Source organism: Crocodylus porosus, unplaced genomic scaffold (assembly GCF_001723895.1).
Source record: "Crocodylus porosus isolate Cpor-Errol unplaced genomic scaffold, CroPor_comp1, whole genome shotgun sequence".
NCBI classification, from domain to species: Eukaryota; Metazoa; Chordata; order Crocodylia; family Crocodylidae; genus Crocodylus; species Crocodylus porosus.
In genome coordinates, this window is record NW_017728920.1 from 14650864 (window position 1) to 14664983 (window position 14120).

The 14120-nt window shown below is 44.1% G+C and overlaps 1 protein-coding gene across 2 annotated transcripts in view; it reads right to left on the minus strand.

Annotated features, from left to right (window-relative positions):
- The window catches only part of PRKG1 (protein kinase, cGMP-dependent, type I), a 1071278-nt gene that overhangs the window by 654398 nt on the left and 402760 nt on the right, over nt 1–14120 (minus strand). For both annotated transcript variants that reach the window (XM_019538593.1, XM_019538592.1), the window contains exon 3: nt 9389–9502. In XM_019538593.1, coding sequence (XP_019394138.1) covers nt 9389–9502 — 114 coding nt within the window. The remainder of the gene's footprint in view (nt 1–9388; nt 9503–14120) is intronic.

The following is a 14120-nucleotide window of genomic DNA, read 5'->3' on the forward strand; positions in this document are numbered from 1 at the left end:
GGGGGGGTGTTACTTATTTCTCTATCAGGATACAGAAGGGTTCCTAATTAGCAGGATTACATATATATTAACCTCATTCTTTCTCCAGGGTAGTGGAAGGAGTATGTCAGTGTAGCTCATTCTTCCTTATTACAGCTAGGGATAATAGCTGCATTTATAATTTAATTGTTTTCTCTGCAAGGCGCTTTGGAACATGTACTGTTTCAGTTTCTCATTTAGAAATATCTACACAACAAAATATGATGCCTGATGAATTTGGTCCCTGACACGCTGAATTAGAAGTAAACTAACTCTCCTGGCTTCTGTTTTCCTTCCTGACCTAATAGTATTTTCTTCCAGTTTTAAAACTAGGTTTTTTGTTCTTTCTTTGTACACAGAGTTCTCATTAAATAGCTAGATCTGGACAAGTCTTAGCTTTTCACTTTTACAAGCTATTTGTTGTTAGTGTTAAAATTTGAATTAGTAACTTGTCATGTCATAGAACATTTGCAAGTAGGTATTATAGGATGTGACTCCTATAACAATAAAAGTTTGCAAAGGACAGTAAAAAAAAATATACATTGTCTCTCTTCTTTGCTTGTGTCCACAGTGCTAGAGTCTAAAGTAGGGGTGGGAAATTATTTTGGGTGAAGGGCTGCTTAACAAGTTTTGGTGAGGCATCAAGGGCTGCAAGGGTAGCTCCACCCCTTGGCAGGTGCCCCCTGGTCACCATCTTGTGACTAGAAGTCCTGGTCTCTAACCCTGACCTTTGCACCTGGGAGTCTCTCCCCTTGTCCAGGAAGTATTCCTTTGGGGCCAGTTTGCTTGTATATTGTGGGGGGGGTGGCTGGGGGAGTATGTGGTTGGGGGCTGTGTGGGGTGTAGGTATGGTGCAGGTGCAGTGTGTGGGGACGGAGGAGATGGGTGTGTGGGGGGTGTATGTATGTGGGTGTCGTTGAGGTGTGGGGCGTGTGAGACTTCTGGGTGTGAGTGGGGAGCGTTTGGGTGCTGAGGGGAGTGGGGCTCTGCCTGCAGCTCACTCTGGTCCTGCTTGTACAGGGCAGGGGAGTGTGTGTGGTTGGAGGAGGGAACATGAAGGAGCTCAGCTGCTCACAAAGCCCTGCTGGGAAGGTGCAGCCAAGATGGGGGAGCAGCAGCAGGAGCCAGCATGCACTTGTTGCAGCTCCACCAAGCAGGCAAGTGAGAGAGAAGCAACAGCAGCAGAAGCCAGCGCAGACTCAGCTGCAGCCTCATCTGGTAGGTGTGGGACAGACACTAAGAGAGCTGGTGATGCCAGGTTCAGCTCCTTTTCTCCCCTCCCATCTCACAAGGGCTTCTGTTGCTGCTGGTGGTGGTAGCTGCTTTCCTCCCCTTTCCTGAGTTGCTGGAGGCTGGGGGAGCCTAGCAGTGCCCTGGGCAGTGGCAGCCATGGGAGCCCTGCTCAGAAGCTGTGCTGATGCTGGGGGAGGCTTGGAGTACAGCACACTCTGCCTCAGGCAGGACTCAGCCCCACGCAGAGCACAGCAGGGGCAGCCGCGGGCAAGGACAGATTCAATTAATTTGTGTGTGCCTGCCTCTGGGCCAGATCCAATCAGCTGATGGGCTGGATCCGGGCCACAGGCCATATTTTGCCCACCCCTGCTCTAAAGAATAGTGGATAATTCCACATTATCTTTCCAACTGGTCATTGGTTTGGTACTGATTGATACTGAGGTATATGACTGGAAGAACAATTGAGATTGTGTGGGCAGCCAAAGTATGCATCTGACAGGAAGCATTCCATGTGACTTTTCCTACATCTTTTAATTCAACCACATTCTCGTGCTGGTAGCTGCATATTCTGCCAATACTGGAATGGCAACAGAATTCAACTTAAAAAAAACACAGGGCTAGTTTCTGGATTTGCTCTAGCACTCACCTGATCAGTGGTGTACAAACATGCTTAAGTATTTAGCCTAATACTAGCATACTTATTTGACCAAATGCTGTAAGGGGGAAAAAAGAACAGCTAGGTAAACATTAGTGCAACACTAAACATTCTCTCTTATTTTAAGTGTCATACTGAATCAAGAGGAAGATTTATGAGTGATCTAAAAATATGGTTTATAACTGTTACTGTTAAATATTTCTCTATAGGACACATTTGCAGAAATTGAAGAGCCATGTTATTTTTTCCTTTTTTTGTACAGAACAGAAGTCATATATTGGAATCAGGAAGGCTAACATTGGTGAAATTTGGTTCTTTTTGTGATGGTTCTCCTTTCAGGTTTCAATGTCATCAAGATTTTCACTCTGACCTTTGAAGAATACTGGATAATATTCAGGTGTCAATTTTGTGCTAGCTGCACGTAGAGTGAAATGATAGGCAAGAAACCCAGATATTTAAAAATATACTCTCCATCAGAATAGCCACTATTTTTGCTTTAGTATCTGGAAACCTGAAGCAAAACCTTCAGAATTATGAGCTTAAAGTTGGGCTTCCAAAATCTAAAAGCCTAGCACCCAGATGATCCTATTAAGTCAATAGGAGATGTTCAGATCAAATCTATCCTAATTTAAAATTTCATGGTATTATGAATATATTCTAAACATTTCCTTAGAGATGGTTCTCTCCAAATGTGAGTTGCAACTTGAAAGGGTTCACATAAGAGAGAAGGGATGTCACAGATGGTTGAAGAAAAGCTATACTTCAAATATATTTTAAATGATTCTAAAAAACAGCGAAGATGAAAAAAATTGTTCATCTCTTTATGGCCCTCACGTTATAAGATGTGAACCCCACTAATGGATCAGCTTAAATCCACACACAAAGTAGTTTCTGTAAGTATTATTATACTTTAACGTGAAAGTATCCCTATAAACAAATTATGAAAAGATATGTCAATACACCTAAGCAACCGACAGGCTGGTAATAATAATGGGCCCCAAAATACTGTTAGCTCCATTGTATCATATCATATACATTATTCAATTTTTGCTGGACCTTCATTCTGGCAATTCAGTAGTAAAGGACAGTGGCAAGGTGTTCCAGTGACAGCTCAGAAATGGGGGGAAAGTATGGAATGCTAAAAGCAGAAGTTTGAGTAGACACTGATTGATTACCAGAGATCCTGGTTTTCTCCGATTAAAAAAATCCAAAATTCTCTGATTAATGCCCCATCCCCCATCCACATTTTTCCGTCATGAAAACAAAATGCCATATCAATACAAATAATATATAGTGATGTTTTGTTTTCATCACAGAAAAATGTGGAGGGGGGGTTAAATCAGAGAATTTTGCATTTTCTATTGGAGAAAACCAAGATCCCTGTTTACAATCATAATGAACAATGGGTTCTGAATTTGGGGATTTTTTAAAAAATTAAACAATAACTTTACATCACAAAAGGCCAACTGATCAAAACTTAAACTTTTTACAGATGTTATGAATTTTGTCCAAAGCTTCTCATCTGTAAGATGGAAACTCTAGTCAAAACCAGAATAAGATTGGGGGGGATGGACCATAAAGTGCCCAATGATTAGTGCTTTCATCTGCAATGTAAGATGCAATGGTTAACATATTGCCTCTACCTGATTCCAAGTAAGGACTAGAAACTGGGTCTTCCACATCTCTGTGCTATCACCACTACATCATAAAGTTAAATAATCTCTGCGTATCTAAGAAAAATATTCACTAAGCCAAAGTGGAACCATTTCAACAGAAGAATGGTAAAGATCTGTTTATACATGACCACCATGCCTGACAGATGGAAGCATTCTTCAGAAAACGTGGAAAGTAGTAACAGGGAGTACAGAGAAGAAATCTCAAGTAATTTATTCTTACTACTGACTTTGAGAGAATTAGCTAGTCAAGAATGATTAGGAACACGTAAATCAACATTTCAGGGAAGTTCAAACTCTGCTTAGGTCTGTCTGTCTAGTGAATCACAGAGAGGATAACTTAACACTTTAATCAACTTATTGTTCACTTGGTAATATGTGCTGAGTCAATACAAGACAAAATGAGAGACCTCTTCTGTGAGAGCATTCTGCAGCCCTCTCTCCTCAAAAATCAGCAAATTTTAGGCCTGTGAGAAATGGAAAATATTTGATTTGGATTCAGCCAATTCAGAGGGAGAGTGATTTGATTTGGTGATGTGAATCACTGTCCCAATTCGATTCAGCTGATTCAGATCTGAAGACTTGGCGCCAATTCAGAGACTCGGCCATAGATTAAACAGACAGTAGTCCTCAAGGACACTAGATAAAGCTGCCTCCAGCTGGTAAGTCTGTTGTGGTGGGTGGCGGAGGGGAAGGGGCATGCGAGGGGAAGATCAATGCCCCTACAGCGAGGGAGGGATTAGGGCTGGGGATGGGACAAGCTGTCCAACTGGGGCAGCGGGGCATGGGACTCAGGGAGGGGGGCTCATGCCACTGTGTGCTGCCATGCACTTCCGGTCTGGGAGGGCATGGGAGCACGTGTATGCTCCCGGATCTGTGTGGGGTAAGGTGGGCCAGGCTGTGCTCCGGATGTGTGGCAGAAGGTCCTGGGAGAGGAGGCTATGCCCTCCTGCTGTTCACCCAGCCTCCCCACAAATCCTGGACAAGCCGCGGCTACACCCGAGCAGGGTGAGTGGTGGCAGGGCATGGGGGCAGGCATCTGTACCCAGATCAGAGCGGGGCCAGTCGTAGGGCTATGGGGGAATTTTAGGGTGGCTGCAGTCCCCCCAGAGCCAGCACTCCACTGTGCTCTGTGGGGCAGGCAGAGCCAGGGCTGCAGTCGGAGCTGTGGCTGGGGCTAGCCACCCAGAGCACAGCCCTGGCTCCACCCACTCCATGGAGTGCAGCCCAGCCCAACCTGACTCGCACCCATCCAGAAGCACATGCCCGCTCCCATGATCTCCGCAACTGGTGGCACACAGTGGTGCACAGTGGCGGGAGCCCCCCTCCCTGAGTCCTGCACCCCCCACAAGCCAGGAAGCTTGTCCCAGCCCCAATCCCTCCCTCACTGTGGGGGCATTGATCTGCCCCCCCATGCCCCTTCCCTCCACCCACCACAACAGACTTACCAGCTGAAGGCAGCTGTGTCCACTAAGGACTGCTGCCTGCTTAGTTTATGGCCGAATCAATCTGGAGGCTTCTGATTCAATTTGGAGCTTTTAATGGGTCTTCTGTTTCCATTTGGATTGGAGATTCAGCCACTGAATTGGGCTGAATCTCCTCCCATGAATCGAATCAGCTACCAAAGCTTTGCACAGCGCTAGCAAATTTTACTGTTTCTGATGGAATGCCCTGATTTATTAATCAGTCTTTAAAATTATCATCACAATTTCATAGATTTCATAGATTTCTAGGGTCAGAAGGGACCTATTACATCTTCAAGTCCAACCCCCTGCTCTGGGCAGGAAAGAGCACTGGGGTCGTGACCCCAATCAGGTGCTTGTCTAACCTCTTGAACACCTCCACAGTAGGTGGAAAGCACAACTCCCTTGGAAGTCTATTCCGTATTTTGGCAACCCTCACCATAAAGAATTTCTTCCTGATGTCCTTATGTCCAATCTAAATCTACTCTCCTTCAGTTTATGGCCATTGTTTCTATTAAGCCTGAGAGGCACCCTGGTAAACAGAGTATCCCCTATTCTCTGCTGATCCCCCTGATGAGTTTGTAGACAGCCACAAGATCACCTCTCAGCCCTCTCTTGCAGATGCTGAAGACATTCAGGTCCCTCAGTCTGTCTTCATAGGATCTTACCTGTAGGCCCTCAACCATCTGAGTAGCCCTCCTCTGAACCCTTTCCAGGTTATCCACATCCCTCTTGAAGTGCAGCGCCCAAAACTGGACACAGTACTCCAGTTGCAGCCTCACCAATGCTGCATAGAGGAGAAGAATCACCTCACTAGACCTGCGTGTGCTGAACCTGCTAATGCAAGAAAGAGTGCGGTTAGCCTTATTACCTCATCACATTGGCATCACATTGGTGACTCATGTTCATTTTTGCATTGACTATGACTCCAAAGTCCCTTTCCACTGCTGTACTACATAGAATGGCACTTCCCAGTCTATAGGTGTATTGGTGATTTTTTTCTTGCTAAGTGCAGCACTTGGCACTTATCTTTGTTAAACTGCATCCTATTCTGATCTGTCCACTTCCCCAGTTTATCCAAATTGGCCTGAATTCACTCGCTACCCTTTACCATACCCCATAATTTGGTGTTGTCTGTGAATTTGGACAGAGTGCTTTCTACACCCTCACCCAGATCGCCGATTAAGATATTAAACAGTACTGGTTCAAGGACCAGGACCTGGGGGACACCGCTGCCTCAATACATACCACATTTCTCCAAGTATAAACCGACCCATCCACCACCACTCTCTGGGTGCATCCCATGAGCCAGTTCTGCACCCACCTGACTGAAAAAAATCCACGTCACAGCTACTTAGTTTACTAGTAAGAATTGGGAGGGACACCATGTAAAAAGCCTTTTTAAAATCCAAGTAAATAAAATCTACCTCTACTCTTGCATGACCTGGTCATAAAAAGAGACCAGGCTAGCCAGGCAGGATTTGCCTGCTATAAGCCCATCCTGGTTGCTCCTTAACATTGTATTGCCTGCTGGTCCCCTACTAATGTGATCCTTAACGATTTTTTCTAAGGTCTTGCCAAAAATAGATGCTAACTGGTCTATAATTACCCAGGTCCTCCTTCCTCCCCTTCTTGAAAATAGGAACCACACTGGCCCTTTTCCAGCCATCTGGGACCTGCCCTGAGCAACATGAGCTCTCAAACAGTTGTGCCAGTGGTTTCACTATGACATTGGCTAATTCCTTTAGTACTGCTGGGTGAAGATCTTCGGGGCCTGCTGACTTAAAAATGTCCAAATGTCCCTTCACCAGGTCAGTGGTAAACATTGGTGGATTGGTATCTCTCTCAAGCCAGACTAAAGTCTTCCTAGGGACTTCTTCATAAGCTAGATTAATCTTAGATGAGAGTGATGAAGAATGTATCTGATTACAATTGACTGTATATTCCACTATTTTAACTTGGTGGGGATCATCTTTCATCAGTAAAACACTCCCATCCATCGCGCTGAACTGTGACTGTATTTATAATATAGTGCTTCTTCTATCATTAAATTCGGTTTCAGAAACTTTATTTGGTGTGATTATAATATTTAATCTTCTTCTGGGTAAACTTGAAGCTCTGGGCTTTCCCTTAGCATATCTTTATAAACCATCAGGAAAATCATCTAAAAATCAGTGATGAAATCAGTTTCATCACTATTACTCAATCAGTTTCTTCAAATAATGAATGAGAAACTTGCTCTTGGCTGACTGAAGTTCTTGCTTCTGCTTACTCATTACCATCAGGTTTATTATCTCTTACTAGTAACTTCCTTTCTTTAGTTTTAATAAGTAAATTGACAAAATTTAGAGGGACCAAAATCATGTACAAAAACAATCAGATATTTAATGAGATTTTTAGTGGCAAGGACTACAATTTAAACTCATTAGTCAATGTGTCCTAAATTATGCTATGTACCTCAAGGTACTGGATATATATCATTAAGATCTTGCTAAAATATTTACCAAGTCAAATGGCGACTTCACATGTCACTGCACTTGAAAGGTTATAAAGCTGATCACAATTATATTGCTGCTCACTTGTGTGATAATGAGATAGAAATTACATTTAAATCACTTGTTAGCATCCAAAATGCAATTACATACACAATAGCTTCCTAGAGAAGAGGTGCATAATTACCATCATTTTTATATGCCAGAGAGAAATCAAAAGAAGACTTAACAAATAGTGTTGCCCACTTTTTTCTTAAAGAAAGGTCCCTTTCAGGATAGCAGTAGAAGTGACCTTGCTCTTGCCCTTAATTTAACAAGGAAAGAAAGATGCAGTTAAAACTAGTTACCAATTGACAGCTGGAAAAAAGGCTAATGGGAAGGGACAGTGTGCAAAAAAATAGGCATAAAAAACCCTAATTGTAGCTATGTACGTATGTGTTGCTATTCAGTTGCTTGCAGAAGCTGGCTGAAAATGTACAGCAGACAAAACCAAAATCCTGTAACATTAAATAACCAATAACTAACCTCCTGTTTTCTATTCTAGCAAAGTGGTGGGTGATGTGTACCCACATAATGTGGTACATCATCGAGAGAGGGAAAGCACTGGAACTTCAAATGTGGGTGTTTCTAAAAGATAATACATTATGCTGCTCTAAATAGAGAGAACTCCCTTATGACTGTTGGTTGACAAGGGAAATGCCGTTTGTGGATCAGGGTGAGAGTACAAAGAGACACTAAAACAGTATAGCAACCCAAGCTCCGAAGACCTGAGGTTGTCATACAATGATCTCCTGATTTTTTCCCTGCTCACCACATACTTCACTTTCAGGTTCTAGGTGCTGTTAGGCCTCAGAATGCAGCAAATGAAGAAATGAAATTATCCATGGACTGATTTTTTTTCCCTTGGTTTCTTTTACTGGGAGAGAGGGGGTTGCACGAGCAAGTATAAGCCATGATACTAATATAGGTATTCTATATTAAACCAAAATCAAAGGTACAGAATGCCACAGCAACTGAGACATTTTCCTCCTTTCTTCAAATTCAAATCTTTAGATTCACTGACAGCATAAACACCATAACAATGTTAAATTAACAACAACAACAAAAATCAGAAACAGCAAACTCAGGTGGTTCAGCTACAAATAACAGAGAAACTGCATCTTTGCTCTCCTAGCAGAAGCAGGGAGTGAAACACCATAGTAAAGTGGAGAGTATCAAACCAGTTAGTGCCCATAGTCCGTTTTTACTGACATACAGAAAAAACAATTATCCATTTTACTGTGATAACTAATGAATTAGAGAAGGTCCTTTCAGTCTTTCTTAGATGCTTATCTGGCCCCATCACATCAGTATTTGAAATTTTTTCTGCTTTTAGGCCACACCTCTTGAATGTAGATAATACACTTCCTATCTTCCAGAAGGAAATTCAGGTGCAGAGTATCTAGGTGTGTTACCAAAGGCCTCACTGGAAATAATAAGTTCCTAGATGGTGCATTCAACAATGTATTATCGCAGTATACAATTTTTCCGCTCATTTCCACAGATCTAAGGTTTGTAAGGGAATTACCATAGGTGAAAACAAACATGAGATTGTGGAAAACTGAATTTTGTTTAACTACTTCCAGCTGAGGAGCAAAATATCATCTCCAATGAGATACAGGGAATGAAATGTGTCATATTAATACCCAAAGCTAATTTAGAAAAAAGTTGACCAGCTTAGTAAAGCTGAAACATTTTAATAAGTTTTTTTAACCATGAATGCCTTATGAAACTGATAGCCAGCCTAAGTGTACTCAACCCTGATATTAACACCTTTGTAAATAATACAAAGTTTAAACTCTAAAATGGTCTTACTTTTGACAGTTGCTGTTCGGGTGCAATTGTAAAGGATGGCTAGCTCCCCAAATACTTTGCCAGGTCCCATGGTGCACAGCTTTACACCTTCTTTTGTCACTTCAACCTTCCCATCTGTAAAGAAAACAAATAGCTGTTAAAGTTGTAAACCCTCACTCTCTGATATCTAGTCTATTTCTCTACATTATCAAGCATCAGTGATATCCTTAAGGTAAACTGAGGAAGTGTTAGAGAAGGGAAATTATATTATATAAAACTTAGACACAATTATTTTATAAGGAAAAAGTATAAAGTTGATTTTTCTTAATGGTACTTAGCAAACTTACACCAAAGCTTAATAGTACATTAAAAAAACTAAACTTTTTAAAAAAATAAGACACTTGCATGTGATTTCTCCCCTCCCCCCCACCCAAATTTATGAGTTGAAGATAAAACAATAGGAGATTTAGGATTTTAACATGACAAGTGAGAAGTGAACTAAGTAATTTTGCCTTTTTGACTAAGAAAATAATGCCTTAGAACACTCATCTATGAATAATGCAGCAATTATCAAAATTACTTTGACACACGGCAATTACATAATTCTTATCTTACAGTATCTTTTTCCTTTTGAATATCTTATCTTATATGAACAAGTCCATTTTATTTGCTTACCAACAATGCACATAAGGGATATTTAACAGTAAAGACTGAAGGGAAAGACAGAAGATGGGGACCAAGTAATATTTTTCAAAGGACATAAAAAGAAAGAATGCCAGAGGAAAAAGTGGAAAGAAATTACCCACACTACCTTTGTATACAGCTATTAAACATGGTTTTGAACTATGATTTATAAGCAAGTTGGCATCCATACAAACAAAATAAGGAAGTAGAATATAAATCTGTAGAAAATTCGGGCTGATATTTATGGCATGACAGATGAACAAGAAAGGAAAATAAATCAGCAAATAATCTGAACAGGGAGAAAATCCCCTCACATAGCCAACGTCCTCCTGGAAGTAGGGCCCTTCAAAACAACTGGCATCTCCTGAAGATCACATTTTTAAAGAATGTCTACTGCCAAAGCCCCATAAAATTCCTGTGCAACAGGTCCAAACTGCATATGAACTGTTATTTAGAGGAAAACAATATCCATCCCTGAGTAATTATATTTCAAGTAATTAAAACAGTTAACATAGAGTTCATGTTCACTGGCCCCTCAATAATATACTTTATTTTTACAATATTAAATGATTTACAAGAATTCTAAAACTGAAACAAACAAAAGAAATTAATTTTGGGATCCAACCAAGAAACAACTGAATAATATTCCCTACCATGTGATTGGGTCAGACTACCCATGTTCACTACCCCTTCTGGGCTCATTAATCCATTTGCTCAGCCAAGTTTATACTATCCATCCTTAAATTTGGCCTTTTCATTTCCAATTCAAAGGATTTGCTTTAAGTTAATAAAATACCCTCCTTTCCATTCTAGTTATTACAGAGTAACACTGATATGTTAAAATGAATATCACAAGGTCCACGCATAGTCGCATGAACTCACCACTGTATAAACAAAACATTTCAGAACCAACAGTCATCCCAATTTTACTCATAATATTATTATATTCTATAAACATAGCACAACATAAAGAAGTTACAGAATGTTAGCATAACCTAACATACAAGATCCTTACCAGATATTCAACAAACTAAATAAAATTCAACTGAAAATATTAATGGATTTTTTCCATTACGAACAAAGGAAATATTAAGTCAGAGTGGATGCTATAAATCAAGTAAAGTTTATAGAGAGGAAGTAAATAGAAATCTGTTTTCTTTCAGACTGTAATGCTTATTCAACTTTAAGGCTAAATACAGAAAGTCTAAAAGCCTGAAGTTGAATCGATTCAATCTTTGCAGGTTAGTCTAAACTTCATAGATTGAACCAATAAGCAAGTGTGCAGATACTCACTCTTGATTCTGGAAATGCAACCACACACCTGCAATGGCCCATCCCTATAAGCTGGGAGGTGCTAGAGCATGCCTCCATGCTCAGCTAGAGCAGACAGCATAGGCCAAGGCTGGCCCATCCACCCTGTACAGTGAGGGTGGGTTGCAGGGGAGGTTTAAAGATCCTAGGATGCTGAGGGATTTAACTGAAATCTGGAGCGGATCTGGGACAGAAGTTCAATAAACTAATTTAACCTAAATCAGTTAAGTGGGAGGAGTAGGAGGAGGCAGCTGCCTGGAGCTGGGCTGGGTTAAGCCCCTGCCCAGGCCCCTACTTCACCCAGCCCCCCAGGGAGCCACGCAACCGGAGCCACGTGAACAGGCTGCGCAAACAGGCGCGCTGTCTGCCAGCGCGTGAGTTAGTACGGAGTTCACGCAGGAGGGGGCATGGGAGGGCCCGAGAACCTGCCTGCGAACCCCCCAGGGTAGTCAGTCCCAGCCTACCAGAGGCATGACACGGATGGGCATGCACTGCACCTCAATGGTCTCCTCGGGCTCTGCGGCCCCCCATCGGGCACCTCAGAGACTGCCACCCAGACAGAGCCCATGGTTCCGGGCTCCACGCAGACGGAGCCCCTGGCTCTTGGCTGCAGGGACTACCTGTCCCTTTTTCAGGCTCTGGGGCCCGGGAGCATGGCCACCTCCCTGTGTGGGTTCTACTCCCTTTTGGGGTCTCTGGCATGCCAGCTGGAGGAGCTCCAGGCCACAGTCCAGAGACTACATGCCATCAGGGACTGCGAGCAGGAGATTGACTCCTACTGCCAGGCCCTTCTCCCCCGGGAGCCGGAGGGTAGACCACCGTCTCCCTCCAGGACAAAGGAGGACTCCAGGACCTCCCACTCTGTCCAGTCAGGGGCATGGAGCAAGGTGGTCAAGGGCCCTAACGCCCACCGCACCAAGGCCCCTGACCCGCCAGAGCTTAGCAACAGGTATGAACCTCTTGCAGCTCCAGCAGAGCCTGCTGAGTTGCCAGCTCCCACAGGCAACACAGGCTCAACTGCAGCTACTGTCCCCGCTCTCCCCAAGACAAAGCGTAAGGTGTTTGTTGTGGGAGACTCCATCCTGAGGGGGACTGAGGGGGCGATCTGCCACTCTGACCCCTTAGCCCGGAGGTCTGCTGCTTCCCAGGGGCCCACGTCCGGGACATTGCGGAGAAGATCCCAAAGCTCTTCCAGCCCACAGACCACTATCCCATGCTCCTTATTCATGTGGGCACCAATGACGTGGCCCAGAGCACTCCCAGCCAGGTCATGAGGTGCTACAGGGATTTGGGAGTGGGGCTTAAGGGTCTGGGAGCACAGGTGGTGTTCTCATCGATCCTCCCAGTCTCAGGCTATGGGCTGAGGAGGGAGAGGAGGATCCACGTAGTCAAACAAAGACTGCAGCACTGGAGTCATCGCGAAGGCTTTGGCTTCCATGAGCACAGCCCGCTCTTTGGCGAGAGAGGCAGCGAGTTGCTGGGAAGAGATGGCCTCCACCTCTCTCCCCTGGGGAGGAGGCTCTTCTCAGCCAGACTGGCTGACCTGCTCCGCTGGGCTTTAAACTAAGCCCACTGGGGGATGGGGGTACTACCGCCACTGTTGGCCCACTGAGCAACCCTTGCAAAGCCAGAGGACCAAGGCACTTAAGGGGGCACGTAAGGGAGCCCACCCCTGCCCCAGCCTTGGCAGAATCTGTGGGCAAGGCAAGAGCCCCCAAGGGCACACTTGCCTGCCTGTACACAAATGCCAGGAGCTTGGGGAATAAGCAGAAGGAGCTTGTCCTCCTGCTCAATCCAAAGAATTATGATGTCATTGGGATAATGGAGACCTGGTGGGACTCCACCTATGACTGGACCATGGGTATAGATGGCTATACCCTGTACAGCAGGGATCGTGTAGATAAAAGGGGCGGAGGCGTAACTTTCTATGTTAAGGAAAGCTACATGTCCCTGCAAGCTGATATTGACGACCAGGGTGGACAACTAGAGACCCTCTGGGTTAAAATTCGTGGGGAACGTGGCACAGGGGACACAATGGTGGGAATCTACTTGAGACCTCCCACCCAAAGTCCTGAGCTTGACCAGGAGTTCGCCCGGGAACTGGCTGAAGCCTCATGCTCCAGGACCATGGTTGTCATGGTTGACTTCAATTACCCAGACATCTTGTGGGAGGATCACTCAACAAAATCCGAGCAGTCACAAAGCTTCCTCTCCTGCGTGGATGACCTCTACCTGACTCAAGAAGCCAACGAGAGGCAAAGCACTGCTCGACCTGGTACTGGTTACAGGGGATGACCTAATTAGTGACCGAGTGATCGATGGGAAGCTGGGTGACAGCAACCGCGAGCTGATCACCTTCACCATCTGCCGTAAAGCTGGCAAGTCACATACAAGTCCTTGACTTCAGAAAAGCTGACTTTGACAAGCTCAGGAGGCTTGTCAGTCAGGCCCTAAGGGACCATGACCTCAGGGAGAGGAGAGTTCAAGAAGAGTGGTTCCTCCTCAAGGGAGCGATCCTCAATGCACAAGCTGAGTCTATTCCATCTTGAAGGAAAGGCAGCAAGAGGGCACAGCAGCCCCCCTGGCTCTCTAGGGATCTAGCAGGCCTCCTAAGGCTAAAAAGAAAAGCCTACAAAGGATGGAGGACGGGATCCATCTCCAAGGAGAATTATTCTGCACTGGTCCGGTCCTGCAGGGAGCAAACCAGGAAAGCCAAGGCTGCAACTGAACTTCAACTAGCTTCGAGCATCAAGGACAA